The sequence below is a fragment of the Rhinatrema bivittatum genome, chromosome 9, assembly GCF_901001135.1.
Source record: "Rhinatrema bivittatum chromosome 9, aRhiBiv1.1, whole genome shotgun sequence".
NCBI classification, from domain to species: Eukaryota; Metazoa; Chordata; class Amphibia; order Gymnophiona; family Rhinatrematidae; genus Rhinatrema; species Rhinatrema bivittatum.
Genome location: NC_042623.1, coordinates 44740868 through 44753940, shown reverse-complemented (window position 1 = coordinate 44753940; position 13073 = coordinate 44740868). Strand labels below are relative to the sequence as shown.

At 43.6% G+C, this 13073-nt stretch overlaps 1 protein-coding gene across 10 annotated transcripts in view; it reads left to right on the top strand.

Annotated features, from left to right (window-relative positions):
* SRPK2 (SRSF protein kinase 2) overlaps positions 1–13073 on the top strand; it is a 424006-nt gene that overhangs the window by 284741 nt on the left and 126192 nt on the right. For all 10 annotated transcript variants that reach the window (XM_029615025.1, XM_029615034.1, XM_029615027.1 and 7 more), the window contains 2 exons: positions 2425–2531; positions 4490–4655. In XM_029615025.1, the coding sequence (XP_029470885.1) occupies positions 2425–2531; positions 4490–4655 (273 nt within the window). The remainder of the gene's footprint in view (positions 1–2424; positions 2532–4489; positions 4656–13073) is intronic.

Sequence of the window (13073 nt, the reverse complement as noted above, 5' to 3'; positions counted from 1 at the left end):
ACACCTTTTATTTGGGTATGGGCTTTGTATCCGACATTGTTTACTGTTAGCTCTGATATATGCCGCTGTTCTTGTTTAGATTTTTGTCTTATGTATAGATAACCTTTGGAAATTGTTCTTCTTGGGTCTGTCGCGTCGCAACCCCTACAGTGAAACACGACCGTGTTGGGGGGACTGTACTTTTGATACTCTTTTGAACTTTATCATATAAAGCTGTTGTCCTGAGAAAACCTTTACATTGTTGTTACTTCATCCTACTTGGAACAGCATTACCTACTGGTTTCACACTCTTCTTCCTGCTATGTGTTCTCTTGTGTGATTCATATTTATTCCACACTAACTCTCTTTAAAGTTTTGTTACCATAAAATGTTTGGAAGTCATTACAAACTATAGTGACTAGTGCAAATATTCCTTAGAAGGAAGTTATGCACTTGAAAAGGCCAAATCGGGTGATCAAATTATGTTTTTTTTTGTAATACTCAGTTTCTCTCCATATAGGATATGCATGTAGGCTATAAAGCTTGAATTGGGCATCAAGATATTTGACATTAATTGCTTAATCTCTTTGATAAAACCTTTGTTGTCTCATTTTCTTAGTTTGCTTCTTTCTCTCGTTCTTGTGTGTTCATTCTGTCACCTTCCCTTTTGCTGTCTTCTCTCTTTTGCATGTATTTCATATTTTTTCCTTCACTCCCTTTTTCTCAACATATCTTTCCTCTCTGTTTTGCCTCTTTCTGTTTGCTTACAAACTGTTTGCATCTCTCCGTCTGTCTCTTTTTCATCCCTCTCATCCCTACATGAGAATTATCATAACATTGATAATACTAGAAATAATGATCTCAAACCTTTGTGCTTATTGCAGAGCAGCTGTGGCACACCTAATTTCAGCAAGACACTTTAGTTGATTTTTCAAGGAATGACTCATTGGTAATTAACTTACGGGTATTTGAATAAAATCTTCAAAGAACTACGTTGTAAAAAAAAGTACAGTATATTTGGTGTACACTGTAAGAATCCAGTAATGAAATTAGATAAATATGTGTTAAATATGCAAAGTACAAAGAAACGATTTATTTAATTATTTAATTAATTAATTAATTAATTTTGCTAAAGAATGATAGGTTTGCATCCTTCCCCAGTTCACTTAAGTTATATTTTCATTGTCAAGGGAGGATTCCTAATTAGGAGTAGGATTTAAAAAAATTATATTATGCATATATTATGCATATTATGCCCATAATGTTCTACCCATGATATCTTTGATTGGTTCTATTTATTATTAATTCACCCTCTTATCCTCCCCTATTCCACACCTTCTTTCTACCCGTCCCTCCACCCCTTCTTCCATTCCCCGTGTCCGCCCTCTATCTCCCTTCCCAATATTCCTTCTCAATCGAGACAATCATCCGCTTGATCTCGTTTTAATATTGATGGCTCTCTTCTCACTTTTTGTATAAGAATAGTTACCAAAGGTTTATTATAGGTTTAAATGTTTAAGTGTTCCTCTTTTGTTTCTATGTAATGCTCATAAGCACTCTTATTGGTTTGATGTTCTTTGTTCCATGTAATGCTCCTAGGCAAGTTAAATTGTTCCACTGTAAACCGGTTTGATTTGCATCCAATGCAAGAAGATCGGTATATAAAAACCCCTAAATAAATAAATAAATAAATAAATATTAATGCAGTTTGCATTTTAGAATCTATGCAGTCCCCTGTAGAAGTCATTAGCGACAAAGATTTTTTTTCAGCTTGTTCACAAATGCTGATTTAGAATGTTCTGTCTTTTAGCACTAGAAATATTAGTCTGCTCTTGCATAGTGATATGGTAAATGATGACAGAAAAGAATATCTGTCTCATTGAATCTACCCACATTCTGTCCATGTTGCAAAGAATACATCCTTGCCAGGCACGAGTGTGATCACCTGCAAGATTTCTGTTTATCTAGGACAGTCTTTTTTTTTTTTTTTTCCTCCTTTGTACGCTACCATCTTGAGTAGAAGAGCATAAAAGCATGCTGCTGCTTCTGAGCTAAGTAAGGAAGGTGAATAACAGGAACAAAAACACTGTGAAGCTGCAGGAAAAGTTTCCAAACAAGAGCTGTCTTGGACTCCACCTTCCTAATATCAGACAGTAGAATCAATGGAGTCACTCCCTCAGACTGGTTGCAAGGCCAAGGAAATCCATGCCAGTTGATTAGCTGACTGCAAGTTGGGCAGACAATTTACAGGAATGCCTCAAGCAGATAGATGGTAGGAGGCAGCTACATGGATGCATAAAACTCATGCAATAACATGTGAATTCTTAATTGAATCATGCGCAAGATTTGTACAAATATAACAGTATTATAAAGATACTAGTTTTGTGTAATATTTTTGGAGCTATTATAATAAGTATTAACATATTAACCTTAATTAAATACCAGATGTGTGTATGGTTTTTGAGGTGCTTGGTCATCATCTCTTAAAATGGATAATCAAGTCAAACTACCAGGGTCTTCCTATCCGTTGTGTAAAAAGTATTATTCAGCAGGTAAAAATCTGTTAATGTGGGTCTTTCTATTCTAGTATTTTTATTTTGTTTCTACAATTATGTTTACTTTTATTATTAGTTATTTGATACTTGTGATACAATATAACATGTGGGTATTCATTAATCATGGATGTGCAGGTAGAAATTAAATTGAATTTCAAGAAAGCACAAATTACAACTATAGACTACAGTCCACAACTGGTCCTCATCAATCCATCTGAAACTTTAGAAATAGTTGATTACCTTATACAGCTCATTTTCAGAATATAAATTTTGCAGGGTTAAATCTCATGGGCTGCAAAGTGACCTGGGTTTTGATACAGTAGGTCCAAATGAGGATCCTCATACTCTGAAAGGAGTACTCCTCCTGTAACAATATTACACTAAAACCTGCATTTAATTCATGAGTTCCATAACCATGCCAGAATTTTACAGCACAAATGTCATAAAAACATAAAATGTGCCATGCTGAGCCAGACCAAAGGTCCATTGAGCCTAGCATCCTGTCTCCAACAGCCAGGGTCACTAGGTGGTACCCAGCAGATCCCAAAATGCATTGATGGCAGGAACCCTTTAAGGCTATTATGATTGGATTTTTGGAAGCTGAATACCCTTTCATATCTTTGAGCATTATGTGAATATTGGAAATGCAGTAGATTCACTAAAATCTGGGTTTTGGAGCTACCAGTTTGTATAGATTCTTAGTTGTTTAAATTTGAACATTGTAGGGGCAACATTCAAAATATCCTCGTTAATGCAAAGTCCGCAGGCACTTTTTACCAGTGGACTTTGCACCAGTTTTCAAAGTGAAATTATGTGTGTTCTTTCCCTATGAAAATTGTCAAAGAGAAAAAAGTACTCAGACCCTTGCACCTCCTTTTTCTGCAGATGCTTTTTCCAAAAAACAACGCATGCACTTTATTTTCTGCCCCAACATAACCCTATGCCAGGAATACTTCTACTACAATGCAGAGAGGGCAGTTTTCAAGGAGCCATTCCACACTATTTTACCTGTGGAAATGGCTTTGAAAATTGCTCTGTGTGTGTGAATGCATTTCATGAATCTCATAGTGGATATCATGAAAACCACACTATGTTGTGGTGCAAAAGGAACAAAGTTGGTCTTCTCTATAAATAGATGTACCTGCCTGTCCAAAGAGCTAAAATTAGAATAGATAAATGTCTTCTCCAGTTTACAATAAGAGCTTGTATCTGATAGCACTCATACACATGTTTTAACTACATTTTCCCCTGAGAGACATGTTCCTCTACCTTGGAGAGATGAGGAGTGTACTGCTTGCCAAGTGTCTGAGCAAGTAATTAAATTTATTGACATTTGCTTCTAAAATTACAGTGTGATCCTTAATTCTTTTTTGATGTTAAGAGCTGTGAGATTTAAGGATGTCATGCATTCTGTAAAGGTGCTAATATAGCATCTTGTTTTTCCTCTTTTTTTTTTTTTTGCTCATTGTAGATGTCTTTTCATTTTCAGCTGACGATTCAATGATGTGATTTTTAAAGAACACTTTTAAAATATTAAAAATTGCATCTTTAAATTACTAAATTGAAAATAGATTCAATACTTTATGCTTTTGTTCTTAAGATGTACAAATCTCATTCACTGATTTTCAGTTCACTGTAGTTCACACAGACACTTTGGCAACTTGTTTTCCAGGCTTCTCATTGAGCCATATTATTTAAGTTATAAGTTGCTTTGTTTAACCAGTATCCCTTCATTATTCAAAAGAAAGATAATTTATGTAAAGAAAGTGTTTGCTAGGCCTTACAGATAGCAACTGTATGCAGATACAATTGATAGTTCCATACAAATGCGTAATGCTTATGATTTGGGGTGCTGTATTTGTTTTATATTAAGTTCATTCCTTGAAGTGTACAATTTACCTACTACTGTGTCAGCTCTGTATCTAAAACCTTTTTTCTACTGATAATATAACTAGGTCCTTCAGGGTTTAGATTATCTACATAGCAAGTGCAAGATCATCCATACAGATATAAAACCAGAAAATATCTTGATGTGTGTTGATGATACCTACGTGCGCAGAATGGCTGCTGAAGCTACAGAATGGCAAAAGGCTGGTGCTCCCCCTCCCTCTGGTTCAGCAGGTAACAATTATTCTCATTCACTGTACTTCTTAGGGTCAAGGAATTTGTCTAAAAAATATAAATCCATGGTCAGGCAGATGGCCTAGTGGTGCAGGAGATCCAAGTCTTATGCCTAGTGTCTTCATATTAGACCACTCACTGAGCTCACAGCATCCAGACACGAAAGACTTGCATTCTGCACAACAGTACCAGTTTCTAAGAAGCATAAAATATGATGGCAAATAAGACCCACAAGACCCACCTAGTCTGCCATTTTCCCTTCCTGTTATAATACTTCTGCTACTACTTGTTTCCCATTGATAGCAGGGCTGAATTAGCCATGCTGTCATGGGAACTGTCCTTCAGGGCCCAGGAGGCGGAGCTTCTGAGTAGAATACAGAGCTTTACTCTGTGCGGCTGTGCGTGCCTTCCTGCGCAGAAAAACAGTCTGTCTGTTTTTTCCGCGCGCTGGAGCGCACACGGAGCTAGTTTCTCCTCAGGCTAGTAGTAAAAAACAGAGTAAATGTCCTAAAAAAGAGCACCTAGGCTTCCAGGTTTCAAACCTTGCAGTTGCGGCAAAATCATGTCCATTACCGATGAACATGATAGCTGCTACCGCTGCCTGGGACCGGACCATCAATAGGCTGCATGTCAGCATTGCGCCAGGATGTCGCCACGAACCAGGCGACAGAGGGCCATAAGATATAAGCCCTGAAGGAAGCACAATCGGGGTCCTCTGCTCCACCGTCGGAGGCACACTCATCGCCGGGACCCAGGAAGCATAAGACCCCTCAGGTACAAAGGGCAGCATCCATGGAACCCTCCACGACCAGACCAGGAAAGATGGAGAATGGAGACAGAGCCCGGAGTCTAGGCCTTCATAGCCATTACTCGACGAGGCATATCAGACAGTGGCACTCAAAGGAGTCGAGGCCGCAAGAAGCCAGGGACTTGATTAAATCTGCGTTGTCAGCATCGACCCCAATTCACCGTGCGTTGGGGACCCGACCGAAGCAGGCTGACCCATCAGCACCTAAACCCGGCACATTTGGACGCATCGACACACTCCAAGGCCTCGGCGTCGAGACATTAAAACATCGACACATACGAATCCAATGCACACAATGTCATCGACTCCATGGAGCAACACGACTCCGACGCAGACATAATCGATGCTGAAGCTGACGCAGTCGACGCTTCAGCATCGAAGTGTCCAAATCGACGCAAAAACCTAAAAGCTCAATGCAGATAGCGTCTACTTCGACACAGAGTGCGATACCAACGATGCACAAACATAAACTAGTGGCTCACATCACCTCGCAAAAACCACAGCTGTCAAAATCGACATAGGGCAAATCTAAACACGGCGCATTCAAGGCCTATATCAAAAACGACTCAGCCACACACCTCAACTCATATCTCAAGGGAAAAAACCCACGCAATGAGTGTCCACAGCCACAGTCATAGGGTCACAACACCCATGAGCAGCGGCCAAAAGGATTCCACCTCCTCAGAAACAGGAGTTTTTCACCCTTCCCCCAAAAGCTTCCATAGCTCACATTCTTTGCATCACTCCAAGTCACCTGAGAGTGAACAAGGTGCATCGAGACCGCAATGGGAAGGGGACTACGTGAGAATTACCTCCTCATCCCTGAGATTTTCAAGATCTCCTCCAGCAGGGGATGACATGTCACAATCTCCACCAGCCAAGAAAGGAAGAAAAACTACGGTACGGGGAAACAACATGTCGCCCCATCCGAGAGAAACACATGGCAAACAGAGAATGCCACTGCAGACCAAGGAGGCATTTTTACAGTTGTCGTCAGCCCTCTCGGGCCTTTTTGAGATGCTGCAATCATCTTTTCAAATGCCATCCTCCCCGTAAGTACTGTGGCCCCTTCGCCTCACCGAGACTCATCACCGGAGAGAATCCGAAACCCTTCTCCACCGAACCAGTCACCTACTCCGATACAAAAGACGAATGCGGACTCGGATTCTATAAGAACATAAGAAATTGCCATGCTGGGTCAGACCAAGGGTCCATCAAGCCCAGTATCCTGTTTCCAACAGAGGCCAAAACCAGGCCACAAGAACCTGGCAATTACCCAAACACTAAGAAGATCTCCTCCATCTTCTCCCACATCATCAACTGGCTACCCTTTTGATCCTCCAGAGGGATACCCCTGAACCTTATTCACCTCCGGAGAACCTATACTATCCCAAATTCCTCGACAAATTGGGAAACCTACTTAACCTACAGGTCCAGAAACTACAAGACCCTAGAGCAACAACATTGGGCTTGCTTAAAATATTTGATGTTCCAGCTGAACCAGCCTCGTTACCATCACACGAGGTACTGGATTCGGTGATGGAAATATTGTGGGAGACTCCATATACAATCCCACCGGTCTCCAAAAAGACAGACCTAAAATTCCGAATGCAAAAGTCTAAATTCTACTCTGCAGCACAACTTCCCCATTCTTCGCTGGTCGTGGAGTCGGCAATGGAGCGAGCTAAGCGATCTAGACTGCATGCATCAACACCACCAGGCAAAGACCAAAAGATCCTGGATGAGTTCGGAAAGAGATCATATCAGTCGTCTATGCTGTCCTCCAGGATTAGCCAACACCAATTTTACTTGGTCCAATATCTCTATGAGAATCTTCAAACATTGAAGGCAGCTCTGCCTGCTCCAGAAGACCCAATCATAGCTCAGCCATTACAAGACCTGGAGGAGGGCATTCGGCATCTTCTTTGGATGGTGTATGAATCTTTCGAGTCATCGACTCATACATCTGCCACAGCCATTGCTGCCCGCTGCATGGCTTGGCTTCGCTCTAGCGCCATTAGAGAAGACCTTCATGAGCGTCTAGCAAACTTACCATGTAAAGGGGACAACCTGTTCGTGGACAAGTTCTAGGAAACGGTGGTGAACTTGAAAGACCAAGCCCTGGCTGTTCAATCATTGACCCATTCCTCTTCCTTTGCCACACAAAAGAGGTATTATCCCAGGACAAGCAGGATGCTAGTCCTCACATATGGGTGACATCATTGATGGAGCCCTATTGCGGAAAACTTTCTGTCAAAGTTTCTAGAAACTTTTGACTGGCACTCTGAGCCCACTGAGCATGCCCAACATGCCATGATATTCACTGCCACAGGGGTCTCCCTTCAGTCTTCGTTTTTCCACGCTGCTGTTGGCATTGCGGAGCAGGAGCCTGTGTGAGTTTTCTCACAAACTGTCTGACTAAAAATCAGATTAAAAAACAATTCTTTCTTTCCCATATTGGGGTCTCCCGTGTTACCACCAGCCGGTGAGTAATTTTTTCTCATTTTACTCTTTTGAGTAAAACTAATTTTCCTCTCATTTCCATCGACGGCTGTCGAGGAAAATATGGCCACGGGATTTAAAAAATGTCCCAACTATAAGCTGACTATGTCCATTACAGATCCTCACCTCGAGTGTGTCCTTTGTTTAGGTCAAACGCACGATGTAACAGCTTTTCCAAAGTGCGCTGAGATGACCGCGAAGGGTCGAAAGGCCCGCCAAGAAAAGATGGAACATTTATTCCATCTACAACTTTTGCCTTCCCCGTCGACATCTACTCAATCGTCTCCGGCCAGAGTTTCGAAACGTTTAATTCTCAAAAAACTTCATCTGGAAGGCTCGGGGGATCGTTCATCGCCGACCCCATCTGTGGCATCGAGGAGGTCAGCGGCGGAATATCGATCAAAGCATCGCCATTGCCATCGTCACCCATCGATCCCGGAGGCACTTCTCTCCCCAGAGAAATCGACCGCAAAACGGCCTCGACTTCAAGAAACACCGAGGTCTTCGACGCCGAGGCTTTCACCTCCTCGATCATCGAACCTCCACAGGGTCCTGTGGAAGGACCAGCAACACCTCCACCGCCACCATGTGTAGCTGTTCTGCCTGCACCAGCTATCACGGAGGAATTGACAGATTTTATTCGTCAAGCGGTGCTGCAAGCATTGAAGGACCATCGACCGCAGATGCCCTCGCCGATGCCCTCACCGATGCCGGTGCCATCACTGATGCCAGTGCCTGCACCGATGCTGGCGCTTCCGCCGATGCCGGTGCCTGCACCAATGCCGGTACCAATACCGAAGCCATTGCCTGCACCGACACCGAAGCTGCCGTCGATGCCAATGCCTCTACCATCGCTGATGCCTGGCCCAGTGCCGGAACCAGTTCCATTGATGCCGACGCCAGTACCTGGGGCCCCAGGACAGCCAGAATTAGCGTTGTTTCAGCTTCTAATGAACAGATTCGATGCAATCATCGGTGCTCTCCATCAAAACCGATTCCAGCCAAGCCACATGAAGACGTCCCTGGACGGATACCGCTGGATGATCCACAGCCAGGTCCTTCAGGGCTTTTTCGACCACCAAGGTCTTCTCCCACTTCTCCATGTCGAGAGGACCCTTACGATTCCTGGGAGGACAGACATACCGATTCTTCTTCTGAGAGTTTTATGTCTGACCCTTCTCCTCCTCCGGAAGGAAGAAATCTCCACTGGAAGATTTATCCTTCACAAATTTTGTTAAGGATATGGCAGACACCATACCATTTACTTTGGTATCAGAGGAGGATACAAGACAACAAATATTGGAAGTCCTACAGTTCGTGGACCCTCCAAAAGAAGTCTTGGCCATCCCTGCCATGAAGTTCTGTTAGAATTACAGCACAGACTCTGGGAGCATCCATGCTCTGTACCATCCATAAACAAGAGAGTGGACATCACTTATTTGGTTCAAAATGTCCCCGGATACCAAAAAGCACAACTACCACATCAATCAGTTGTTGTGGAGTCTGCACAAAAGACGTCTAAGAGAATAAGACCTCATTCCTCCACTCCTCCTGGGAAGGATCACAGATTCCTGGACTCCTTGGGCAGGAAAGTCTATCAGGGAGCCATGCTCAATTCAAGGATTGCGTCATATCAGCTATATATGACGCAATACCAGAGGAATCTATGGAAGCAGATGCAAGATCTCTCAAATTCCTTACCACAGCAGTACCAAGAAGCAGCTCAAGCCATAATACACAAAGGGCTTGAAGCTGGAAAGCACGAAGTCCGAGCCACTTACGACAATTTTGAAACTGCTTCCAGAGTAGCAGCCTCAGGAATAAGTGCACGTCGCTGGGCATGGTTGAAGGCCTCGGACCTCAGACCTGAGGTCCAGGAAAAACTGGCTGATTTGCCATGCGTAGGAGACAACCTCTTTGGCTCAAAGGTGCAGGATGCTGTGGCCCAGTTGAAAGAACATACAGAAACCTTGCGCCAACTGTCGTCAGTTCCGCAAGATTCTGCTGCATCATCATCTCGCCACCCTCCTAGGAAGGAATCTCGAAGACCTTTCTACAGGCAGAGGCGTTATTACCCTCCAGCATCAAGGGGCAGATCTTCTCGTCCGCAGCAAAGATCTCAGCCCAGGCAACCTAGAGCTGCTAGGCCTCAACCTCCACCACAGACGGGCCCAGCTGCAGGCTTTTGAGGCCATCACCAGAGACCAAAGCCATCTCCAATAATGCTCTCAATAAATTCTCGAGGTTACCAACTCAATTTTGTCTCAATTCCAAGAGATTCTCCTCCAAAACCTCTTCCACTAAGCAAAAATCACATAATTCATCTACAAGCAGAATTATCCACCCTTCTGAGAGCCAGAGCCGTAGAGGTGGTGCCCCGGACTCAGCAGGGCAGAGGATTCTACTCCCGTTATTTCCTCATTCCAAAGAAAACCGGAGGCCTACATCCCATCCTAGACCTCAGAAATCTCAACAAATTTGAGAAGAAAGAAAAGTTCAGGATGGTTTCTCTAGGCACCATGCTTCCACTTCTACAAACAGGAGATTGGCTTTGTTCTCTGGATCTACAAGACGTTTACGCTCACATTCCAATATTCCCTCCTCATCGCAAGTATCTGCGCTTCCTGGTGGGTCATCAGTATTTCCAGTACAGAGTACTGCCATTCGGATTTGCCTCAGCTCCCAGAATATTCACGAAATGCCTGGCAGTAATAGCAGCACACTTACACAAGGAAAGAGTCCACGTCTTCCCTTATCTGGACGACTGGCTCATCAGAAGTCAATCTCAACAAGGAGCTCTGGCTTCTCTCAGTCGAACAATTACTCTACTTCACTCCATGGGCTTTCTCATCAATTATCAAAAGTCCCATCTCACTCAGTCTCACCTGCTTCAATTCATAGGAGCAGAATTGAACACCATCCTCTCAAAAGCCTTTCTACCCGAGGATCGGGCAGCTACACTTTCCCTATTGGCGAACTCGCTACACTCAAAGAAACAAGCAAGAGCTCATCAGTTTCTAACTTTACTAGGCCACATGGCCTCAACAGTTCATGTCACTCCTAAGGCAAGACTAGTCATGAGAATAACCCACTGGACTTTAAGATCACAATGGATCCAAGCCATTCAACCACTGTCCTCTCCAATTCAAATAACCCACCAGCTGCGTTCATCTCTACTTTGGTGGGCGAACAAGGACAACTTGCGCAAGGGCCTGCCCTTCCAACACCAGTCCCACAAATAACTTTAACTACATATGCGTCCACCTTGGGCTGGGGAGCTCACATAGACAATCTCCAGACCCAAGGTACTTAGACAAAACTCGAAGCGACATTTCAAATCAATTTCCTGGAACTTCGAGCTATACGTTATGCGCTGCATGCGTTCAAGGACTGCCTTTCACACAAGACTGTTCTGATTCAAACGGACAACACAGTAGCCATGTGGTACATCAACAAACAGGGAGGTACGGGCTTGTATCTCCTTTGTCAGGAAGCAGCACAGATTTGGGACTGGGCCCTAACACACTCAGTGTTTCTCCGGGCCAGTTATCTGGCAGGCATTCACAACGTAGTGGCAGATCGACTCGGTCGTCAGTTCCAACCTCACAAGTGGTCCCTGGATCCTTTAGTAGCGACCAGGATATTTCAGCGTTGGGGGCAACCAACAGTAGACCTCTTTGCATCACACCTGCATCACAAAGTGGACAAGTTCTGCGCTCTGCGCAGGCAGAAACACCAGCCAGCCAAGGACGCCTTTGCTCGCCCTTGGAACTCAGGCCTTCTATACGCGTATCCTCCGATACCGCTCATAACCAAAACTCTAGTGAAGCTACAACAGGACAAGGGGTCCATGATACTCATAACCCCATATTGGCCTCAACAAGTATGGTTTCCCATACTTCTAGTCCTCTCGATCAGAAAACCAATTCGCCTGGGTGTAGCTCCCACTCTCATAACTCAGGATCAGGGTCGGTTGCGCCATCCCAACCTTCAATCCCTATCAGCATGGATGTTGAAAGCTTGATTTTACAACCACTCAATCTTTCAACCAATGTATCTCAAGTGCTTATAGCTTCACGTAAACCTTCAACACGAAAGAATTATTTTTCGAAATGGAAAAGGTTTATTTTGTGGTGCACGCAAAAAAGTATTGACCCTTTCTCCTGCCCCACAACTTCTCTGCTGGACTATTTATGCCATCTTTCAGACTCTGGTCTCCATACGTCATCTGTCAGAGTACACCTAAGTGCAGTCTCAGCTTACCATAACAAGATGGGAGATGCACCAATATCCATACAACCTCTTGTTAGTAGGTTTATGAGAGGTTTAACTCACCTTAAACCACCAATTCGGTCACCAGTCACAGAATGGGACCTTAATCTGGTCTTAACAAGACTCATGCATTCTCCTTTTGAACCCATGACCTCCTGTGATCCAACATTTCTTACATGGAAGACTATCTTCCTTATAGCCATTACATCAGCTAGAAGGGTTAGTGAGTTACAAGCACTTGTCACATACTCACCCTATTCAAAATTCCTACATGACAGAGTGGTTCTCCGGACATATCCAAAATTCCTCCCCAAGGTAGTTACGGAATTCCACTTGAACCAATCCATAGTTTTACCCACATTCTTTCCAAGGCCTCATTCTCACCAAGGGGAACGGACCTTACATACCTTGGACTGTAAGTGTGTGCTAGCATATTTCTTAGACCGCACTGCAGTCCACAGGAAATCCACTCAATTCTTTGTTTCTTTTGATCCAAACAAACCGGGTAAAGCAGTGGGTAAACATGCTCTCTCCAACTGGCTAGCAGATTGCATAGAATTCTGTTATGAAAAAGCAGGCCTTCCTCTCCAAGGGCGAGTAAAGGCGCATTCAGTAAGAGCAATGTCAACCTCAGTAGCAAACTATCGGTCAGTGCCAATTCTTGACATATGTAAAGCAGCAACATGGCGTTCTCTTCACACCTTTGCAGCTCATTACTGTTTGGACAAAGAAGGACGACAAGATTCAGCCTACGGACAATCTGTCTTAAAGAACTTGTTTCCAGTTTAATCCCAACTCCTTCTACAACCAACCTGCTGTGATCTTTGGCTGCCTCA